General features: G+C 34.5%; 1 protein-coding gene across 3 annotated transcripts in view; it reads right to left on the reverse strand.

Moving 5' to 3' along the window:
* ST7L (suppression of tumorigenicity 7 like) overlaps positions 1 to 19,104 on the reverse strand; it is a 60,844-nt gene that overhangs the window by 13,877 nt on the left and 27,863 nt on the right. For all 3 annotated transcript variants that reach the window (XM_044672333.1, XM_044672334.1, XM_044672331.1), the window contains exons 6-11: positions 13,771 to 13,849; positions 10,506 to 10,660; positions 9,051 to 9,148; positions 8,559 to 8,673; positions 7,363 to 7,435; positions 6,575 to 6,677 (exon numbers count right to left, since the gene is read on the reverse strand). In XM_044672333.1, coding sequence (XP_044528268.1) covers positions 6,575 to 6,677; positions 7,363 to 7,435; positions 8,559 to 8,673; positions 9,051 to 9,148; positions 10,506 to 10,660; positions 13,771 to 13,849 — 623 coding nt within the window. The remainder of the gene's footprint in view (positions 1 to 6,574; positions 6,678 to 7,362; positions 7,436 to 8,558; positions 8,674 to 9,050; positions 9,149 to 10,505; positions 10,661 to 13,770; positions 13,850 to 19,104) is intronic.

The raw sequence follows: 19,104 nt of genomic DNA on the forward strand, positions 1-19,104 counted from the left end.
CAGGGAAAAGTGTCAGGCTAAAGATTTTGTATTTCATTCTAGAAGAAATGGAGAACCACTGAAGATTTCCAAATAGAAGAAAGATTTATGTTTTAGGATGACAAATCTGGCATGAGAACAACATAGAAATGATGGGGAAAGATAAATCAGGTGAACAACTGTAGGAAACTATTGTGATAAGCTAAGATTTGAAATCACAGATTTCCTTGAGTAAAGTGACTGTATTTTTTGTATCCTGTTCCAGAACTACTCTAATTATTGGATGACTGTCTAACATACATAGCTAAAGACTTTACAATATTCTGTAATAAAGTATTTTTCTAATGCCTCGTCATGACATAGCAGTGACCCTGGGTTACTGAAGGTTACCCCTGTAAAACATAAGCACTGGCAAGTCCGACCAAGCTAGAAAGGCTTCAAGTATAGGCCTGGTGATGGATTATGTTTCTGTTGTTGGAGGACTAACCTAATTCTATGCAGAGGTGTATCATTTGGAGTTTGGTAACCTGGTGATGAACTTTTCTGCTACAGAAACTCAAGAGGACCAGCCACTAAAGCAGAGAGACATTGTGATATTATTGCCAAATATCCATGCTAATGAAATCCAAGATCCCTAAACTACATGCAAGAAAGACATATGGTCTAGCAAGTCCTACCAATTATGTTTGCAAAATAAAAGCCACTCCTTCGTTATGTATAGTAGAAAGAATGATGAATTTAAAGTAAGAGGACCTGGATTCGAATCCTGACTCTACCACTAATTCATGTGACCTTTAGCAAGTCACCTAAGTTCCTTAGGTCTTTATTTCCTCAGCTATAAAATTAAGGAATTAGAGTATGCTTCTAATACCTTCCAATTCTTAATCTATGATTGCATGCTTTACATTTTTATTCAATTTATTTTAATATGTATGAAAAGGGTTTTTTAAAAGTTCAATTAACAAAAACTAGGAAATAAGCCCAAATCAAAATAGCCATTGTTTTTGTTTTATATTAAACTGGGATTACTTACCATCCAGAAAAGGCTAAAGTAAGAATATCTTTAAATAAGGTAACAAAATGAATAGCTAAACTAAACAAAATAAGATATTTTAAAATTACAGGCCAATCAAGATTCTTGAAAATTGGAGAGTGTGTCATAGTAATCTGTTCCCAAATCAAAACTGCTGCAATGTTCCAAGTAAATCCCACTAAGGTTACCTAACCTACATTATTTGTAGATCTGAGCTAAGAGGTCCTTCATTATTAACTTGGAATTTATTTCGTGCATACTAGAAGTGTCTAGGAGCAACAGTAACTCCTGGCTACTTTAGACAATACCTGAAAAGCTAAGTTACATATATTTCTGTCAAAGAGTAAATAACCATTGGGATCTAGTTGCACCAGTCAAACTGAAAATTAGAGCAATAGCTACTTTGGACATTAGGGTTAAAATAACATGGTGATATAGTGGTCTGGTGATTACCTTTATAATAAAAGCTCTTAAATTATACCTATTGTTACACTCAAACTAGCTCAAAGTTTGTTATGCTTTGATCTCTATAATTTATTTTAAAGATCACCTTCTATCTAACCCCAGTTCTCTAAGTCTTACAATGGTCTCTGGCCAAATGCAATACAATTCTGACCTGAAGTACTGGTAATACTCTATAATCTTCTTCCTTGTAAAGGCAGATCTGTCTGAGAGCAGCTGAAATTAAGTTGCTTTGCTCTTGATCAGTCATGCACACAAATGCCAATTTCTCTCTGCAATTATCATTCTTGGTGCACATTCTATGAGACTGGACAGGCGAGCTGAATGCAGAGAGCCACGTGGCTCTGTATAGGGGGCAGCTGCTATACATACCCTCGACAGCCTCAAGACACAAAAGAGATATGATCCAATGCTGAAGGAATGACAAAAAGAGACACTATCCACTCAGTGTGTGTACCTGACATTTTAACTGCCTTCCCTGTTTGGATAACAAGTGATACTCAAGGGGGTAGAAGCAGGTCCTACTGGCATTCCAGGTGGGTCAGCATCTCTAGCCACCTCACTTCTCTTGTCACTCCTTTCTGTTCTTCTCCTGATATCACTTTATCCCTCACAGCAACTCTGGCCGTGGGCCACAGCAGGACGGGGCCTCTGGCCTACTGAAGCAGTACCTTGAGAGTGCTCTCTTTGCGAAAAGAATATTCTTCAGTCATAGGTATATACAATGTCCTGAAGGTTTCAAAGTGCTTCAGACTAACCAGAACAGACTTTATATTCTACATATTTACCTTTTTTTAATCCCTTGCAACTATAAATGCCCCAAAGTCAGCATTTTTGCCAACATCAGACTAAAGCAGCTTTATTATTAAACAAGAAATTCTAAAAAAAATAATAAGTTAACAGAAAAATGTACTCCTGAACACATACTCAAAACATGCACTCTCTTTTGAATGCTTTTTACTACAGTATATAACTTTTATATACCAATTTATGTACATGTTGTTTTCCACATTCAAATATAGAGGATGGGGCAGTCTTCTGCTTTTGCTTTATATCTCTGGTGTTTAGCACTTTGCCTGGCTGTCACATAATAAACATTAAAAGCTTGTCAAGTATTGATCACTTAAATTCTGCATGATGCAAATAAGCTTTCCTCTGGGTGTTAGACAGGATTTAAAAACAGCTAATTCCCTTGTCTTGGGCTCTTCACCTTAGATTCCCATTGGTCTCAACAGAGGATAAATCTCATATATTCTTGGCTAAAAGCACAAAAATGGCACTTATAGGGAACTAGGACTCTCCAGACAAGAAAGAGAAAAGAGGTAATAACAAAATGAGCTTGCCAGTGAAGAGGCATTGATCTTCAGAGACAATCAATCCTAGGAACATAGAAAGATGAAATCTTTCAATGAAATACTATAATTTTAACCAGAGGGTCTTTCTCTTCCCAAACAAGAGCCAGATTTTATGGAAAAGTGGAAAGGGACCCTGGAAACCATTTAGTCCAGAGCTTCTTAACCTTTTTTTGTTTGGTCATGAACACCTTTCACAGTCTGATGAAGACTATAGACCACTTCTCAGAAGAATGTTTTCAAAAATGCATAAAATAGGGAGGAGCTGGGTGGCTCAGTGAATCAAAAGCCAGGCCTCAAGATGGGAGGCCCTGGGTTTAACTGTGGCCTTAGACACAGCCTAACTGTGTGACCCTGGGCAAGTCATTTATCCTCATTGCCTAGCCCTTATTCTCCTGCCTTAGAACCAATGTATAGTACTAACCCTAAGACAGAAGGTAAAAGTTTTTTAAAAATAATATAAAATAAATTTTAAATGCATAGAGTACCTAGGATTACAAAGGAAAATAATTATAATGAAATACAGTTAGCAAAATATTTTTAAAAACCAAGTTCAGACTTTGCATCTAGTCTAATCCTTACTTTTTTATAAATGAGCAAATTGAGGCCTAGGGAGATAACAAGGTACTTTAGAAAGAAGCCCATTGGAGGTCTTATAACACCGAGGATAATTCCTTTCTAATCATATCCATGCACAAAAGACATCTAAAAACACTAATGGTATTAAAGATATCTTGTATTCAAAACTTGGAAAGAAGAAACTTATAGCTATGTGACAAGGAATATGAAACAAATTAATAAGGTCATAAGTTATGCTATGAAACTTTCTCTAAAGATATTTCAGAATCAGATAGACATTCGTTTGTAAAGAATCGCCTAAAGCAGGTCTGAAAGCAGGGGAATGAGTTAGGACTTCTCGAGAACCAAAGTGTAAAAGGTGCCCTCAATTTGCCTGGACATAAAATATATAGCAGCTATAATGATACAACATATGAAAGTTGCATAACCAAATAAAAAAACGAAGATCCTGGCTGGTATAAACAGAACATACAAATGCCAAACCAAGAGCACAGGGTTATCATAACTGTTGGGTACTGAAATTTACTCAGAAGAATCAAAGGTCTGTACAAGCAATCAATATTAATGAAATACCTAAAAGTAAATGCATAGCCTGGAAAGATTTATGTGATCTTTCTCCATTGCACTTCTAATAGTTTCCAGCTTTAACAAATTGCACAGCTCTAGACCCACAGTCATTTCTGTTGGAACTATATGGAAAGTTGCCAACAAACATTCTCTGCTAAATCAACTTTATCCTTTGTCATTTTACTGGTTTTTTTCATATGATAATTTATGCCAAATTTGCATAAGAAATTTGTAAGAAGAAATGAAAGGATTTTTTTAAATGTTGAAAATGTCATTGTTCATTAGGTTAAAGAAGTTATCATGATCCTCAATAGAGGTTTGAGAAGGAAACCCCCCCCAAAGCCCTTTATGTTTGCTTGGCCCCAGCTGAGAGTTAGGAATATAGACCATGACAGGGGAAAAAAAAAAAGAGAGAGAAGCCTGAACATACTTCATCAATGTATGACTGTAGCAAAAACAGACAGCCGCAAATTCCAGAGCTATGTCAGTTCATATAACGTTAATGTTATTTAAGTGGGACACTGTCCAGATTGTTGGGACTCAGAGTTTCTCAGAAGTACCTTAATGATTGTTCTGTTTGATAGAGTTCAGTTTAAGGATTCTACCCTTTTAAAATAATGTCATTTTGCAGCACAATTTGAGTATGATAATAAAAGTTGGGTCATCACCTCATTTATTATTCAACAAAGTCCCATCTTCCTATCATGACATTTGCTGGACTGACTAAAAAATACAGGCTGTTTGTTTTTAATAAATTACTAATAAAAATTAATTTTAAGTAAAATAAATTAAAATGGAGCCTATCGTTGAAAATCTAAAGGAAAATATCTCTTTAGACTTATGACAAAGAATGCTCTTCACCTCCAAAGAAAGAACTGTTGGAGTTTGAATGCAGATCAAAGCATACAATTTTTCACTCTAGTTTACTAGGGTTTTTGTTTTATATAATTATTCCCTTGCAAAAAATGAACAATATGAAAATATGTTTGCATAATAATATATGTATAACCCAGGTCAAACTGCTTATCATCTTCAGGAAGGGGGAGGGAAGGAGGGCAGGGAGACAATTTGGATCAGAAAACTTTTGTGGAAAACTATCATTACATGTAATTGGAAAAATAAAATATCTTTACAGAAAAAAAACCCTGACTAATGAAGCATAATTTTTCTAGTGCAAATTCAAACTGGAACTTACAAAAATGTCTAGTAATTTAATCTTATAAACTACAGAATGATAATTTATATTTTTGTTCAAATAAAGTGGTATTAAAGAGATGCTCTGAACAGTCTAGTAGGTGTTACCTAATTAGAGTATTTTTTTCAATAACTATTCTACTTATCTTCCCACATAAAATGGGTGAGTTTTATCAATCCAGATTAGCAATAATAAAAGGCATTATTTTTTATTTTAAAATTTAAGATTATTAGTTTTATTTAATAAAGGGATAAGTCAGCCAAGGTACAAAAATGTAAAGTAAGTACTTAATTCTAAGATTTGCAATTAGGCAATACTGGCTAGTACTGCTATTTCTTCTTCATACAAGCTTACCATTTATTAATAACATTGCATTTGTACATAGCACTTTAAGGTTTATAAAATATTTTCTTTATAACTCCATCTTATAGATAAGGGAACTGAAGCTCAGAGGTTAACTGTTTGTGCAAAGGCACACAATTCATCTCAGAACCAGAATTTAAGCCCAGCTCTGCTGACCTCTAAGTCACATGCACTATTAGTATCCCATGTTGTGGGTTTTGCCCATCTGGCTAGGAGCAAAAGCACCAATGAGCTCTCAGAAAAGGCCTCATATCTGCAGATTCTACTTTGGAAATTATTTCTTGAAAATTAATCCCTTTAGTATTTATAATTTCTAAGTTACATAATCTTATCTTGTATGATAGTCAACAGTAACCAAAACTTCTCAATATAATATACAGAATATATAATTTTTAAAAAATTTAAAGTATTTTTAATATCTCTTAACAAAAAAACAACTAACATTCAGTGTTGGGGGAAAATACATAACTATTATTCAACAAACCATGACGATAGGGTATACAATAAAGAAAAATGAAACTGGTACACAATTTCATCAGAGACTGCACAAACATCAACTCAGCAGTTCTTCTGGGAACTTCCACATCTGTTTCCTATCATTGATTATTTTAATCTATTTGTCTCCAGTCTTTGTCCAGCTCAGGTCCAAAATTCAGGCATTTGTCTAGAAAACCTTCTTACAGTAAAACACAGGAAATTTGATTTAATGATTCAAAATATGAATGACCCTCCATTAAAACCATGCCATTTGTCTATTTTTCCCCTAAAGCTATAGTGAAAGCAACACTAACTGAAGAAATAGACTTCAGACTATTCTGCCAACAACCACCAGCTCTAAAATGATTGTTCCTCTTGGTTTTTATAAATGTTTTTATATAGTCCCTTCAGTCAAATGAGGAAAAGCAAGCTAGAATAGTTAAGATTATTGATCTAAAGTCAGAAGATATAGCTTTTGATCCAATGACTTTATAACCTTAGGTAAGGCTGATATTGTCATTTAAAAAAAAAGCAGCTGAAGTATTAAAAGAAAAACAATACACTTACTTTTGGAACATGAGGGTTAAATTCCACCGCTCTATGAATTGCTTCCACGGCATTAATTTCTGCAGTGCTCAGCCCTCTTCTAGAGGCTGTTTCTGGAGAGAACCTAAGAGGGGAGAAACACTTCAAATTGAAAAAAAAACTATTAAAGAAGAATTATGAGTTAAGACCATAATTCAATATCTCAAAATTGAGAAGTTTCTGGTGGTTTAAAAAAAAAAAGGCAATTGATTTCTAATTCTGAAAATAAAGTTGCCTGTTTTAACATATACAACCAGAAAGCAGAGGGAACAGAAATCTTCAAACATATATGAAATATGGTTGATGCAGAAGCACTTAGAAACTAAGTTATGTCTTCTGGAAAGGATAATAAAATTGGAAAAACTACAGAGGAACATCCCTAGTCCTACTACACAAAAGGAGACTTTTATCAAATTTTCACTTCAGAGAAACATAGGCAAAAGAAAAAGCCTCCCTTCATTCAACAAGTCAACATATTCAGAATAACCAACAATTAATAGAATTCAAAATTACCCATAATTACACATAAATCCAGGGAAATTGCATGTGACATTTCATTCCAATATATAAAACGACAAGTAATTAAAGAAGAACATTATCAATTCTCATAGACTTGGCCAAAGAGTTCCACTGCTTTAGAAATGATTAACAGAAAAACAACTTTAAAAGCAACATTATTCAAAACCAGTAAAGAAAGAAAATTAATGATTTTATATTCAGGTCCACAGTTAGTATCCTTTCCAGATGTTCTAAATTCTACAACTACTTACCTATCTGACACAGTCCTAGTCTTCAACAGTGCTGCTGTGTAACAAATTGCTGCTGACTTTGGAAGACTAATATCTATAATAAAAAGAGCCAAAATCAGTGAAATCAAGTTTAAATTTCTTAACAAATATCATTTCAAAACTATGACTATTAACAAATGAACTTAGGTTAATTCCATAACTCTTTCTCTTTTATGTCAAAGTTGACTTTCAACAAGTCAAAGTTCCAGCCCAGAACTAGAGGAATCAAGATTTTCTCTTTATTGATCTTGAATGAAACTAATAAATGCAATACTAAAGCAGTGGATTTCCTATTTTTTCTGACTACAACAGTGAAAGTCTATAGCACAACAGTATTAGAATGCTAAATAAAGAATTCAGAACACAGGAGCAAATCTCAAAAATTTTAAAACTAGTTAAATCTCAAGTCCTGGGCTTTCTCTAGCATCAGCCCACTTTGATTTCTTAAATCCAGTCTCCAAGCTTGTCTAGTATATGCACCCCAAGCAGGCCAAGCATCTGGTAAAGAACATATGGAAAGGATTTCTCACAAATTTCTCCATGAGCGTGCATCATTCTGAAGCACTTCATAAGTGTTCCAGATGTTTAAAAGAAATAAACTTCTCTCTCCAAAAAGAACATATTCAAACTTTCCAAGTCAATAGGCAAAAAGGAGAAGGTCAGAAATATTTCTAAGTGAATGGTGAAGAATCCATAACAGGACAGGTGTGGTTAAGTGATAGGATGCTCTGATATGCTTATCCCAGGGACACCATGGTGACTTCAGGCTACTTTCACCTTGTGGTAGGGGATTCATATCCCCAGGAGGGAAGAACAGTTGCAGATTATCTCTCTGTAATAATCCCTCCAACTCCTCTGTGAAGTGAACTGGTGTGACTATTTTGTAATAGCAAGACTAGGGTATAAAAAGCACCCCTCTCAGATTTCTGATTCATCAAAGTCCCCCATAAGAAGACACTTTCTAGTGACCCATGCCAGTCTGCACTTATGCTACCATTAATGAACTACATTAGAAGAAAGAAACAGAAGGGTAAGAATCTCTCTTGACTCCAGTGTTACATGCATATTGATACTGAACAGTCTGATGGATAAACTATGAGAGAAATGAGAAAAAATTGCTAGGTAATTTAATTAATTAATTGCTAGGTAAAAGTGTTAGATAGTTAAATACCACTTACCATCATATTTTGCTAGAACTGCCTGAACATCTGCATAAGCCTGTAATTCTAGAAGGGATTCTAGGAGATTTTCATGTATGTTCAACATACTAAGAGGAGGAAACTCTCTCATTAGCTGCATATTAAAAAAAAATGGTTAAAATATGGAATGATGGTTCAACAAATCAGCATTTATCAAAACAGAAATTCTTCCAAAACTTATCAAAATAACAACACATTGTTTCTCCCTGGCTGAATGTAAGCCTCTTGAAGACAAAGAGAATTTCATTTTTACTTGTCTCTAGTGCCTAGAACTAGGATACACTTAACATGTTTATTAAAATTGAATTTGTTGAAGAAAAGATACCCCACAATATGCTAAATGAAGGTATATTCAATATACATTTTGTTATTAAGTTGATTAAAAACAGTGGTTTAACTAAAATTTACAATGTTAAAAACACTTCTAATTAGTAAAAGACAAATATCAATATGATCATCAAAATTACTCACATCTCTCATTATCTTTACTGCTTCTCTTATTCTTCCTAATTTTCTTGCACACATGGCTAGTCTTCGTTTAATATAAACTAATACATTGGTGTCTCTTCCTAAATGAAAAAGAAAAGAATGATACAACCATTGGCTAACACCGTAATCTGAAATTTTATTTACATTATCCATTACATTTATTTACTTACACTGAAGACATAACTGAAATAAGTATATAATTTGTCTCTACCAGTAATTGGCTCAACAATACTATAATACAAAGTCTATAGTACATATGCATGTCATAAGTTCATGTTTAAGACTCAGAAAAAAAGCATATATTAATTGAGAGAAGCAACATTAACTCATTATTTTATATTTCTACTTAACAATATTATTATAATCTTCACTGTTGTTTTGACTGGCTAGCTAAGAGATTCCAAAATAAAATTTCCATGGACAATTAAACTTAAAAAAAAAAAAGCTGCCAATGACTAAAAATCTCAAACTACTCCTAGAAACCATTTTAAAAATGTTTCTGTAACTATCTCATACTCATATTTGAGATTTTACAGGAATAAATAACATGATACTTTTTAACAGATGCAATATCATTAGTTCCATCCTGCAAAATTATAAATTCCCACAGTTGTGTGTTATAACAACATGCATTAATGAAACATACTGTATACATCAATATTTAGCCTAGAAAGGGGACATTATCCAAACCTGAATTTCCACAAACAAAAAGATTTAGAACTTAACTGCTAGCAGATAATGCAATATATAAACATTTCAATTTATTGTCCACTAACTGCCAAAATCATGAAACTGAAGCTCTTTGGCCACAAAGAAAAGGCAGCAGCAGTGTTATTGCTCCTAATATCTTTGGTAAAAGTGTCTCCCTGTGGAAAAAAAGAGTTGTCTCAGTTTTGTAGTTCACAAAGGCCCACCTCAAGCACTTCATGGAGGACTTCAGAAACAATCAGTACAAGGTATGAGGGTGAGTATTGTGCTAAGAATTTAATAAAATTAATTCATCCATATCTCATTGCAGTCCCCTGGTCCTAAATGCATACATACAGAGGTAGGACAGCATTTGTTTTGGGGGATGCCAGAGGACAATGCAACATCTCATCATCAACAAGAAAAACTCTAAAATACTGATACAGCACCTTCCTTTTAATAACAACAAACTACTCCAAAGTGAGTTTCTCTAATGATTCTCCCAATTTCTCTTGGAAATTGGAACTGTATCTTTTGGCATTGTATCTTTTCCACATAATTGCAGCAAAACTGTTGTTTTTTTTATTCAACACATTTTCTCTTTTTTTTTAAGTTTATGAATAACCTGGATTACATTAAGTAGATTATTAGTCACTTCCTATGAAAATGAGCTAACCTATAAGCATTTACCTTTAAAAAAAAAAAAGAGTATTTGGAAAGATATGCTCAACTCAGTTTAGATGTGCTTACTAAGCTGGGCTTCATGCTGAGGACTCTGGTGCTGGTGCTGCTGGGACTTCCTGTAAATTGTCTCCCCAGCTTTGAGGGCCTGTTTAAATAACTTCTCAGCATCTACGATTGTCGTTGCCTCCTCCTCAGCCAATAGAACATAGGCGGTAGCACAACTGCAATGAAAGCAAAATGATGAAGGGAACAGTCTGTCTTCCACACTCCCCTCCTGGCCCCTCGTGTCCTTATGCTGACCCCCCTCCTTCCCAATCTGTTGAGCTTTAAGTGGAGCTGGTTAGGATTTTAATTCATAGTGGCCTATCACACAGAAGTAAGCACAGTGCCAACATACCAGCCCTGCTTTCCTTCCATCTTTTCTCCTTTCCTCTTGGCCTCCTCTCCCTCTCTCTACTGTCCTTCTCTGGCTTCCCAGTCCAGTCATCTTCCTGAACGGCCTCTGGACTCCCTGCTCCAAGAGCAGCTGAGGGCACCATAGTTCACAGAGCACTGGGCCTAGAGTCAGGAAGACCTGAACTCAATTCCAGCCTCAAACACCAGCTAGATAATTCCAGACAAGTCACTTAACCTCTGATGGCCTCCGTTTCTTTAACTTTAAAATGCATAAAATAATAGTATCTACCTTTCTGGGTTGTTGTTTAGCATAGTGCTCGGCACTCAGTAGCTGCTACATAAATGCTTATTTCTTCCTTTCCCACACCAAAACCACCTACCTTCCACTACTGGGTCCCTGGGCTCTGATAGCTGGCATTTATATAGTTTTTAAATCTAGAAAGTGCTTCACATAAGTTATCTCATTTGATCCTCACAACCTAGAAAGGGACATGCTATTATTTCATTTAACAGATGAGAAAACTACGTCTTCAAGAGATTAGGTCATTGTCCTGTAAGCACAGTACTCTATCCACTGCACATCTGCTTTTAGGAAAGATTTTGTAGCATTTTGCTCACAATCACACCTCTTCATCAATTCCGGGGCATTTCCAGACTATGTTGCTACATGCCTATGCGCACCCCCCAGCTTTTCAGTTCAGTGATAATGCTATCTTTCTCCATTAAGATATAAGTTCTTTGAGAGCAGGGACTGACTTGCTTGTTTATATCTGTATTACCAGTGAATGGCACACAGGAGCTCAAAATTCTTTGTCATTCATTTGTTGATTTTTTCTCTCTCATTATTTATCTTTTCTCCCATTGTTTCTTTCCCTAAACTATCATCTTCCGTTTTTTTTCTTGAGGTGATAGTACAATGAGAGAGAGGAATGTAAAATAGATGAGATAAAATTGTACAGTGTTATTATATAAATTATTTTATATTATATAATATGTATTATATAAAGAAGAGGTGGGATGATGAATTAATTATGCCATAACTAAGCCTGTTTTTTATTCTGTATATACTGCAACACCTATCCTAGTTAATTTCTATAATTTTAAATTTAATTTTAAAAATTCTTAAATTCCCATAAAAATTTTCAAAAATGCTACTTGTATAAGATAAATTTCTCTTAAAAAAAAAAAACCTTAATGTCCTAGTAAATTTTTCCAAAGTGACTACAACAAAATTGCTCTACTGCAAAAATGAATAACATGGAAATAGGTATCAAGTGATAACACTTATATAACCCAGTGGAATTGCTTGACAGCTCCAGGAGTGGGAAGGGAAGAGGGGAGGGAAAAAAATGAATCATGTAAACATGAAAAAATATTTTAAAAATTAAAATAAAAAAGAACAAGTGACTACAACTCCCCATCATTGTCACATATACACGGTCAGGAAGGAATAAAGTGAAGCAAAGAAGAAAATAATTATGCCTGAGAAGCACTACCATGGACCCGATAGCCTAGAAACCCTCCAATCCAATTGCTAGGGCTTTCCTAACTCTGGGTCTGCCTTCTCTCATGCTGTTTCCTTTTTGTTTAGGGCCTTACAAATGGTATCCAAAATAAATCTATTTTCCCTTTGTCCTCTACATTGGTCTTCCCAGGCACCTACACCTATCATTCCTCTCTGATGAAACTTACCTGTCCCATGTCTCCCCTTTCTTTGGGGTTAGGTTCCCTAAATTTCCAAATGGCACTACTACATAATTTGACAGACTCAGTCTTGTTGATAAGATGTTTTCAAAAGCTAGAGGTCTTTTTGTTCCCTCCAGGTACTGGGTTCATCTTTACAGTATTCTTATAAAGACAATGTTCTTGCCTTGTTTCTTTAACCCAAAATAATGATGAAATTAGTGGAAATATCTGATCAGGTAAAAAGGGAAGATGACACTAGGTCAGGGAGTCAATTTAGGGCCATACAAGACACCACAAATTATATTATGTAAATAATCTCCATATTACACTAGTAAGAGCTGTCAATAAAAGTGAAATATTTAATGATTCTACTAACCAACAGAAAAAAAAAAACTTTAAAAAGAGAACTTATACCCAAACTTGGTAGGTTTTGACATACATGTGAATCAGACATAAAGGAGTACTAAAATTATCTTTTTAATAATATATACTGTTTTAAACATCTCTCTACCCTACATGCTCACCCACTGAGGAGCATTAACTCCTTAAAAATTGAAACTTCAAATTTATCACCTCCAGGATATATTCTCTGACAAATCAACTCTGATCCCTTTTTATTAGGCATTCCTTGGTGTTTACACATTCTATTTTATACTTATTAACATGGTGTTTTTAATATTAAGATGATTTGTGAATACACATCTCATTTTAAATTCATTTGTATTGTTCTTAAGAACAGGGACTATGCCTTTTACTTCAAATATCCTTTTTGCTCCTTAAATATCATTTTGGTTCAGAGTACTTAGGTGTTTAATAAATGCTTACTAATGAAATGATTTTAAGGAACAAAATAATAGAGGAACTTCTTTCAAAAACCTATCAATATAGAAAAAAAATCTTTCAGAGAGCACATGCTTCTGTTCTTTCACACTGACCTAGAAACTATGCAATAAGCACTAATTACTGTCAAATGTATTTGCAATCTCAATTTTTTTAAAGTACTGTTCCTATTTTCAACATCTATCCAAAAGAAACAAATGCTACACTTCTAAAAACATAGCCTAGTTGTAAAAAAAAAAAAATTGTGTTGTATTGGTATGCATATTTTGGGAGAAAAACTCTAAAACTTCCAAGTTTCTTCAAGAATAATAAATAATGAATATAAACAAGATATAAAAAATATCTAACAAATCAGTTGTCTTGGGTATTCCTTTGAAAAAAACTTATTTTTCACATATTTCAAACTTACTCATTGTTCAGTTCTAAAGCCTGATAAGCTGCTTTGATACGAGCTGGAGGATTTCTCTCTCGCCATGCCTTCTGCATAACTAAAAAAAAAATTCAAAAAGGGAAATTAAAAATAGAAATTCTCTTACACAAAATGTACAAAAGCTATGGAGATCTTTAGTCAAATGAAAAAAAAAATGCTCCAAATCACTACTGATTAGAGAAATGCAAATCAAACAGCTCTGAGATACTACCTCACTCCTATCAAATTGACCAACATGAACGGAAAGGAAAATAATCAATGTTGGAGAGGATGTGGGAAAATTGGAACACTATTATACTGTTGGTAGAATTTGAACTGATACAACCATTCTGGAGAGCAACATGGAACAGACTCAAAGGGTCATAAAACCCTGACCCAGAAATACCACTATTGGGTCTGTATCCCAAAGAGATCAGTGATAAGGGAAAAGCACCTACAGATACAAAAATGTTTTTGGTTCTTTTTATAGTAGCAAAGAATTGGAAACTGAGGGGGGTGTTTATCACTTGAGGAATAGCTGAAAAAGTTGTGGTATATGCTTGTAAAGGAAAACCATTGTGTCATAAGACAAACAAGATGGTTTCAGAAAAACCTGGGAAGACTTAAATGAACTGATGCAAAGTGAAGTGAGCAGAACCAGGAGAACAGTATATACCAGTGATGGGTAAACTACGGCCCACAGGCCAGATGCAGCCCCCTGAAATGTTCTATCCTGTGCACAACATTATTCCTAATCTGAGGAATACAATGAATAGGATATAATACAAGAAACTTCTAAAGAGTTGCCTTAGAAAGAGACTGACAGATGAGCATTTCCTTTCCTTTGGCCCCCTCTTTAAAAAGTTTGCCAGGGCAGCTGGGTAGCTCAGTGGATTGAGAGCCAGGCCTAGAGACAGGAGGTCCTAGGTTCAAATCTAGCCTCAGACACGTCCTAACTGTGTGACCCTGGGCAAGTCACTTGACCCCCATTGCCTACCCTTACCACTCTTCTGTCTTGGAGCCAATACACAGTATTGACTCCAAGACGGAAGGTAAGGGTTTAAAAAAAAAAAAAAGTTTGCCCATCACTGGTATATACAGTAAAAGAAACACTATACAATGATCAACTGTGAAGGACTAAACTATTCTTAGCCAAGCAAGGCTAATTCCCAAGGTAACCACAGGGGACCCATGATGAAAAATGCTATCCACTGTCAAAGAAGGAACTGTGGGAGTCTGATTACAGATCAAAGCATTCCACTTTTCATTTTATTTCCTTCATGTGTTTTTTATTGTATGTGTGATATGTGTCTTCTGTTACAGCATAAGCAATATGAAAATATGTATTGCATGAAAACACTGGCATAACCTATCTCAGGCAACTTACTGTCTCAGGGAGGGGGAGAATCTGAATCACAAAATGTCAGACAATAATTATCAAAAATTGTTTCTACATGTAATTAAACAAAAAAAAAACTCTGTGACCTTGAACAAATATTTTAATCTCTTATTGCAACTCTATATAACTAAAAATTGCAGCTATGGAAGCAAATATTGTCAAATTGCATATTCTTAAAACTCACCTGAATGGAATTGGGTTTAATGCCTCATAGTAATCCAGTTATCTGAGATAAATTTCCATCTATATGAATTAAATTTCCAGTGTAACTTAAATTTCCAATGTGAAAGCCTGAAGCATAACAAAGTATATTTTCTTCCTCACACATGTGAATAATTTTAACCCTAGAACTATTGTGAAATACTAAGTTTACCAAGCCTCTATAAAATATAAACACATACATACATAGAAAGTCATGTATTAAGACAGTCCATGGAGTTCAAGCCATCCATTACATTATAATCAATCTGAAATATACCACTTCAATTCTTCACATTCTGAAAGATTAGAAGAAGCTACCAAAAACATATGAAACCTGAAATTTTTTTTTTAAAAAGTCTGTTTTTAAGCTATGCCTTAATTCAGGTGCATTTTAGTTTGCTTTTGCTGTAAAAGACAAGAAAATCAATTTTATACACTGTACACTTCTAGAAATTGTCAGTAGTTTCCTTTAATTTTTAACAAAAAAAATCTAGAAGCTCCTTCAACTAAAAGAAGAGCACTGCCCTTTTGCTACTACCATTTATTGGATGAAAATAAAGACTTCACACCAAAAATTTCTAGAAAATAATTTAAAACTATATCCCTGGAACTATCTGGCTTATTTCAGGTTTGATAAGAAACCTAGAGAATCTATGTATGTTTCTTTTGGAACAAAACCTGCAACTGTCCAGTAAGAATAATGTGGAAAATATTTGAGTTTTCCTTTGGAAACAAAATATTAGTCTTGGCTTAGAAAAGGAGACAATATACTCTACTTGTGCAACAAAAATACATTCCTCATATCAAACATGTCACCAACTAGATGATAGCTAATGCTTCCTGAGCTTGACAAATTGATGGGAATCAGCACCTATCTAACAATGACCAGGTAAAAGATAGCAATTCTGTTGAAATATTGAAATATTACCCAAGAAGGAAGTACTTAATATAGATAATACTAGGTATACTCACTCCTCCACCCTAATTTAATTATATTACACTATTATAGGACTCTCTTTTATATATTACAGTACTTTCAAATCAAACTGTAAAAATTAAAACAATTAGAATATCTTCTAAAAATCATATTATAGAGGTTCTTTTGCCTTCCATACTTTTTTTTGAATTAGAATCAATATTGTGTATTGGTTTTAAGGCAGAAGAGCAGCAAGGGCTAGGCAATGGGGGTTTAGTGATTTGCCCAGAGTCACAAAGCTAGGAAGTGGCTGAGGTCAAATTTGAATCCAGGACTTCCTGTCCCTGGACCTGGCTCTCAAATCACTGGCTGCCTCTTTTTTCTTTTCTTTTTTTTCCCTTCAGGCAAACAGAGTTAAATGACTTTCTCAAGGTCATATGGCTAGTGAGTGGCTAAAGCTGGATTTGAACTCAGATCTTCCTGTCTCCAAACTTAGTGTTGATTCTATCCACTGCACTACCTACCTTTCCCTTGCCTTCCAAACTTTACACATAAATGAACAGTCAAAATACTGACAGATTCCAAAATGAGTATTATTAAAAGATACCACACAATTCACAAATAATGGAGAGTTGAGGGAAAATTATACTTTAGAACACTACTATGGAAAACAATTGTGAGTTACGTATTGTAGCAAATAGATGTAGTGAACAAAAATAATCTGGAAAGATGTCAGATGTGTGCTTTCCAAAATTGTTACAAATATGTTTCATGCATTTAATGATATATTCTCTCCCTTCCCATAAGGGAATGAGGGGAAAGACAGAAATTATGTGAGCTGAATGGCAATTTAGTTGAAAAGATAAACTCGGGTATGGGAAGAATTTGATACAGAGTCAAGAGTCCCTAAACACTTAAAAAAAAAAAAACCAAGCAAGCAGGGTTATTCATAGCTTTCCAAATGACCCACCAAATAACTTTTAAACTGTTCTTCAAAACCAGGGCAATACCTGGATTGAGGGGAGGGGGCAATGGTGTTAAGGGGAGGAAGGCAGGGATTTGTAATTTTACAAAGGAAAAAATTCACATCCATCTTGATCATGTATGTCAAACATCATCAAGCTCATACATAGTGAGAAAAGGAGGTGAACTTGTAATGTGGTAAGAAAGATGAATAACAGGACTGTTGGAGTGTTGCATTAGAATCCACATAAATACTAAATGACCTGTATTAGGGCCTCAAATGCACTAGTTAGATAATACATTAGAAGATTTATGGAAAGATAAAGACAAGAATTATAGTTGAAAAGGCACAGATGGATTACAAACTACACTGGTGAAAGGAACTGTCAACAATAATGAGACAACACTACTTAAGGGATATCAACAAACATTAAATTAGTACATTTCTAGTAGACTTTTGTTCTTAAAAGTTTGGTTAGCAGGATTGCAAATGTTTTGGGGTAGATTGGTTAGTTGTTGTTTTTAAGGTCTTTGAACATCAAAAGTGTGTGGAAAAAAATTATGCTTATAGTCTTCAATTTAACCATCTTTCTGAGGTAAAAACAATTCCGAAAAAAAGACAGAGGCTATTAAAACACAGTAATATGAAAGGAGCACCAAAAATCACTAAGCAATTAAGAAAAGCTCCTGATTGGCTGAAAATAAGCCTGAAATTTTAGAACAGGAAAATGAGCTTGATTCAGCATATTTCAATGGGTAAATTCCAATATGGGTTTTTCCACAAGAATAGCATAACAGTTAATCAAGTGCTTTGATAAAATCTAAATAAATTACATTCCCAGGATTCTCTTGATCTACCAGTTTAAAAATTCTTTCAAAAAGGGAACTAAAGTTAGTCTAAGATAACCTATTCTTGATAAAATTATTCTGGCTCTTGTTAGCACTGATTTCTTTATTAGAAGTTCACTAATCATGTCTATGATAATTTGTTCTAGAATTTTACTTAAGATTGGAGCTTTACTGTCAAATCTTTATTTTAGAAACTCCATTCTCTTCTCTTAAAACAAAAACAAAAACTGGCTGTTTGCCTTTCCCAATCCTGCAAGATCTCTTCATTTCTGGATAGTCTTTCAACGATCACTGAAAAGGGCCCGGCAATCACATCTGCCAGTTCTTCACTGCCTTAGGACATTATTCACCTGAGCCAAGTGACCTGAACTCATCCAGGGCAGATCTATGTTCTTGAACTTCTTGTTTCTGCTTGGTATAAATTCCCTAATTTGACATTTCTGTTCTATCCTTTCCAGTAAAAAGATCATTCCTCCTGGTAGAGAAAACAAACAAAATAAGAATTGAGAAGTCCAACCTTCTCTCTCACATCTGATATCACTGACCTGACTCCTTCTAAATTGAGGCTCTGTCTCCTCTTTAGACCTTTTCTTGGCCCCAGCATTGCTAACCAAACTTTTTTTGCTTTGCTTCACTCTAACACTGTTCTTATAGGAAGATGCCATGCCCTTTGTATCCATCTTCCATTATTCATCCTTGCCTTCATTTTCTGTGCATGTCTTTTAAAAAAATCCAAGTTGGCTGGTGAGTTCCATGTGAACACAATGATCTCTTTAGACCACTTTAATTTCTCCTAGGTGGAATTATTTTTTTTAGTGTCTTCAGAATTTTATACTTAAAGAATTTCCTCTCCTCCTTGGGCTGCCTTCCCTTTTAAAATTTTAGTCCATTGGACCCTACCTATTCTTTCTCTTAACCCACTGGAATGTGATCTCCTAGAATATAAGCTATACATTAGACTATGCCCAATTTTCCTCTCCTTTATTGCAAATTCTAGTGTAGTGGT

Source organism: Gracilinanus agilis, chromosome 4 (genome assembly GCF_016433145.1).
Source record: "Gracilinanus agilis isolate LMUSP501 chromosome 4, AgileGrace, whole genome shotgun sequence".
NCBI lineage: Eukaryota > Metazoa > Chordata > Mammalia > Didelphimorphia > Didelphidae > Gracilinanus > Gracilinanus agilis.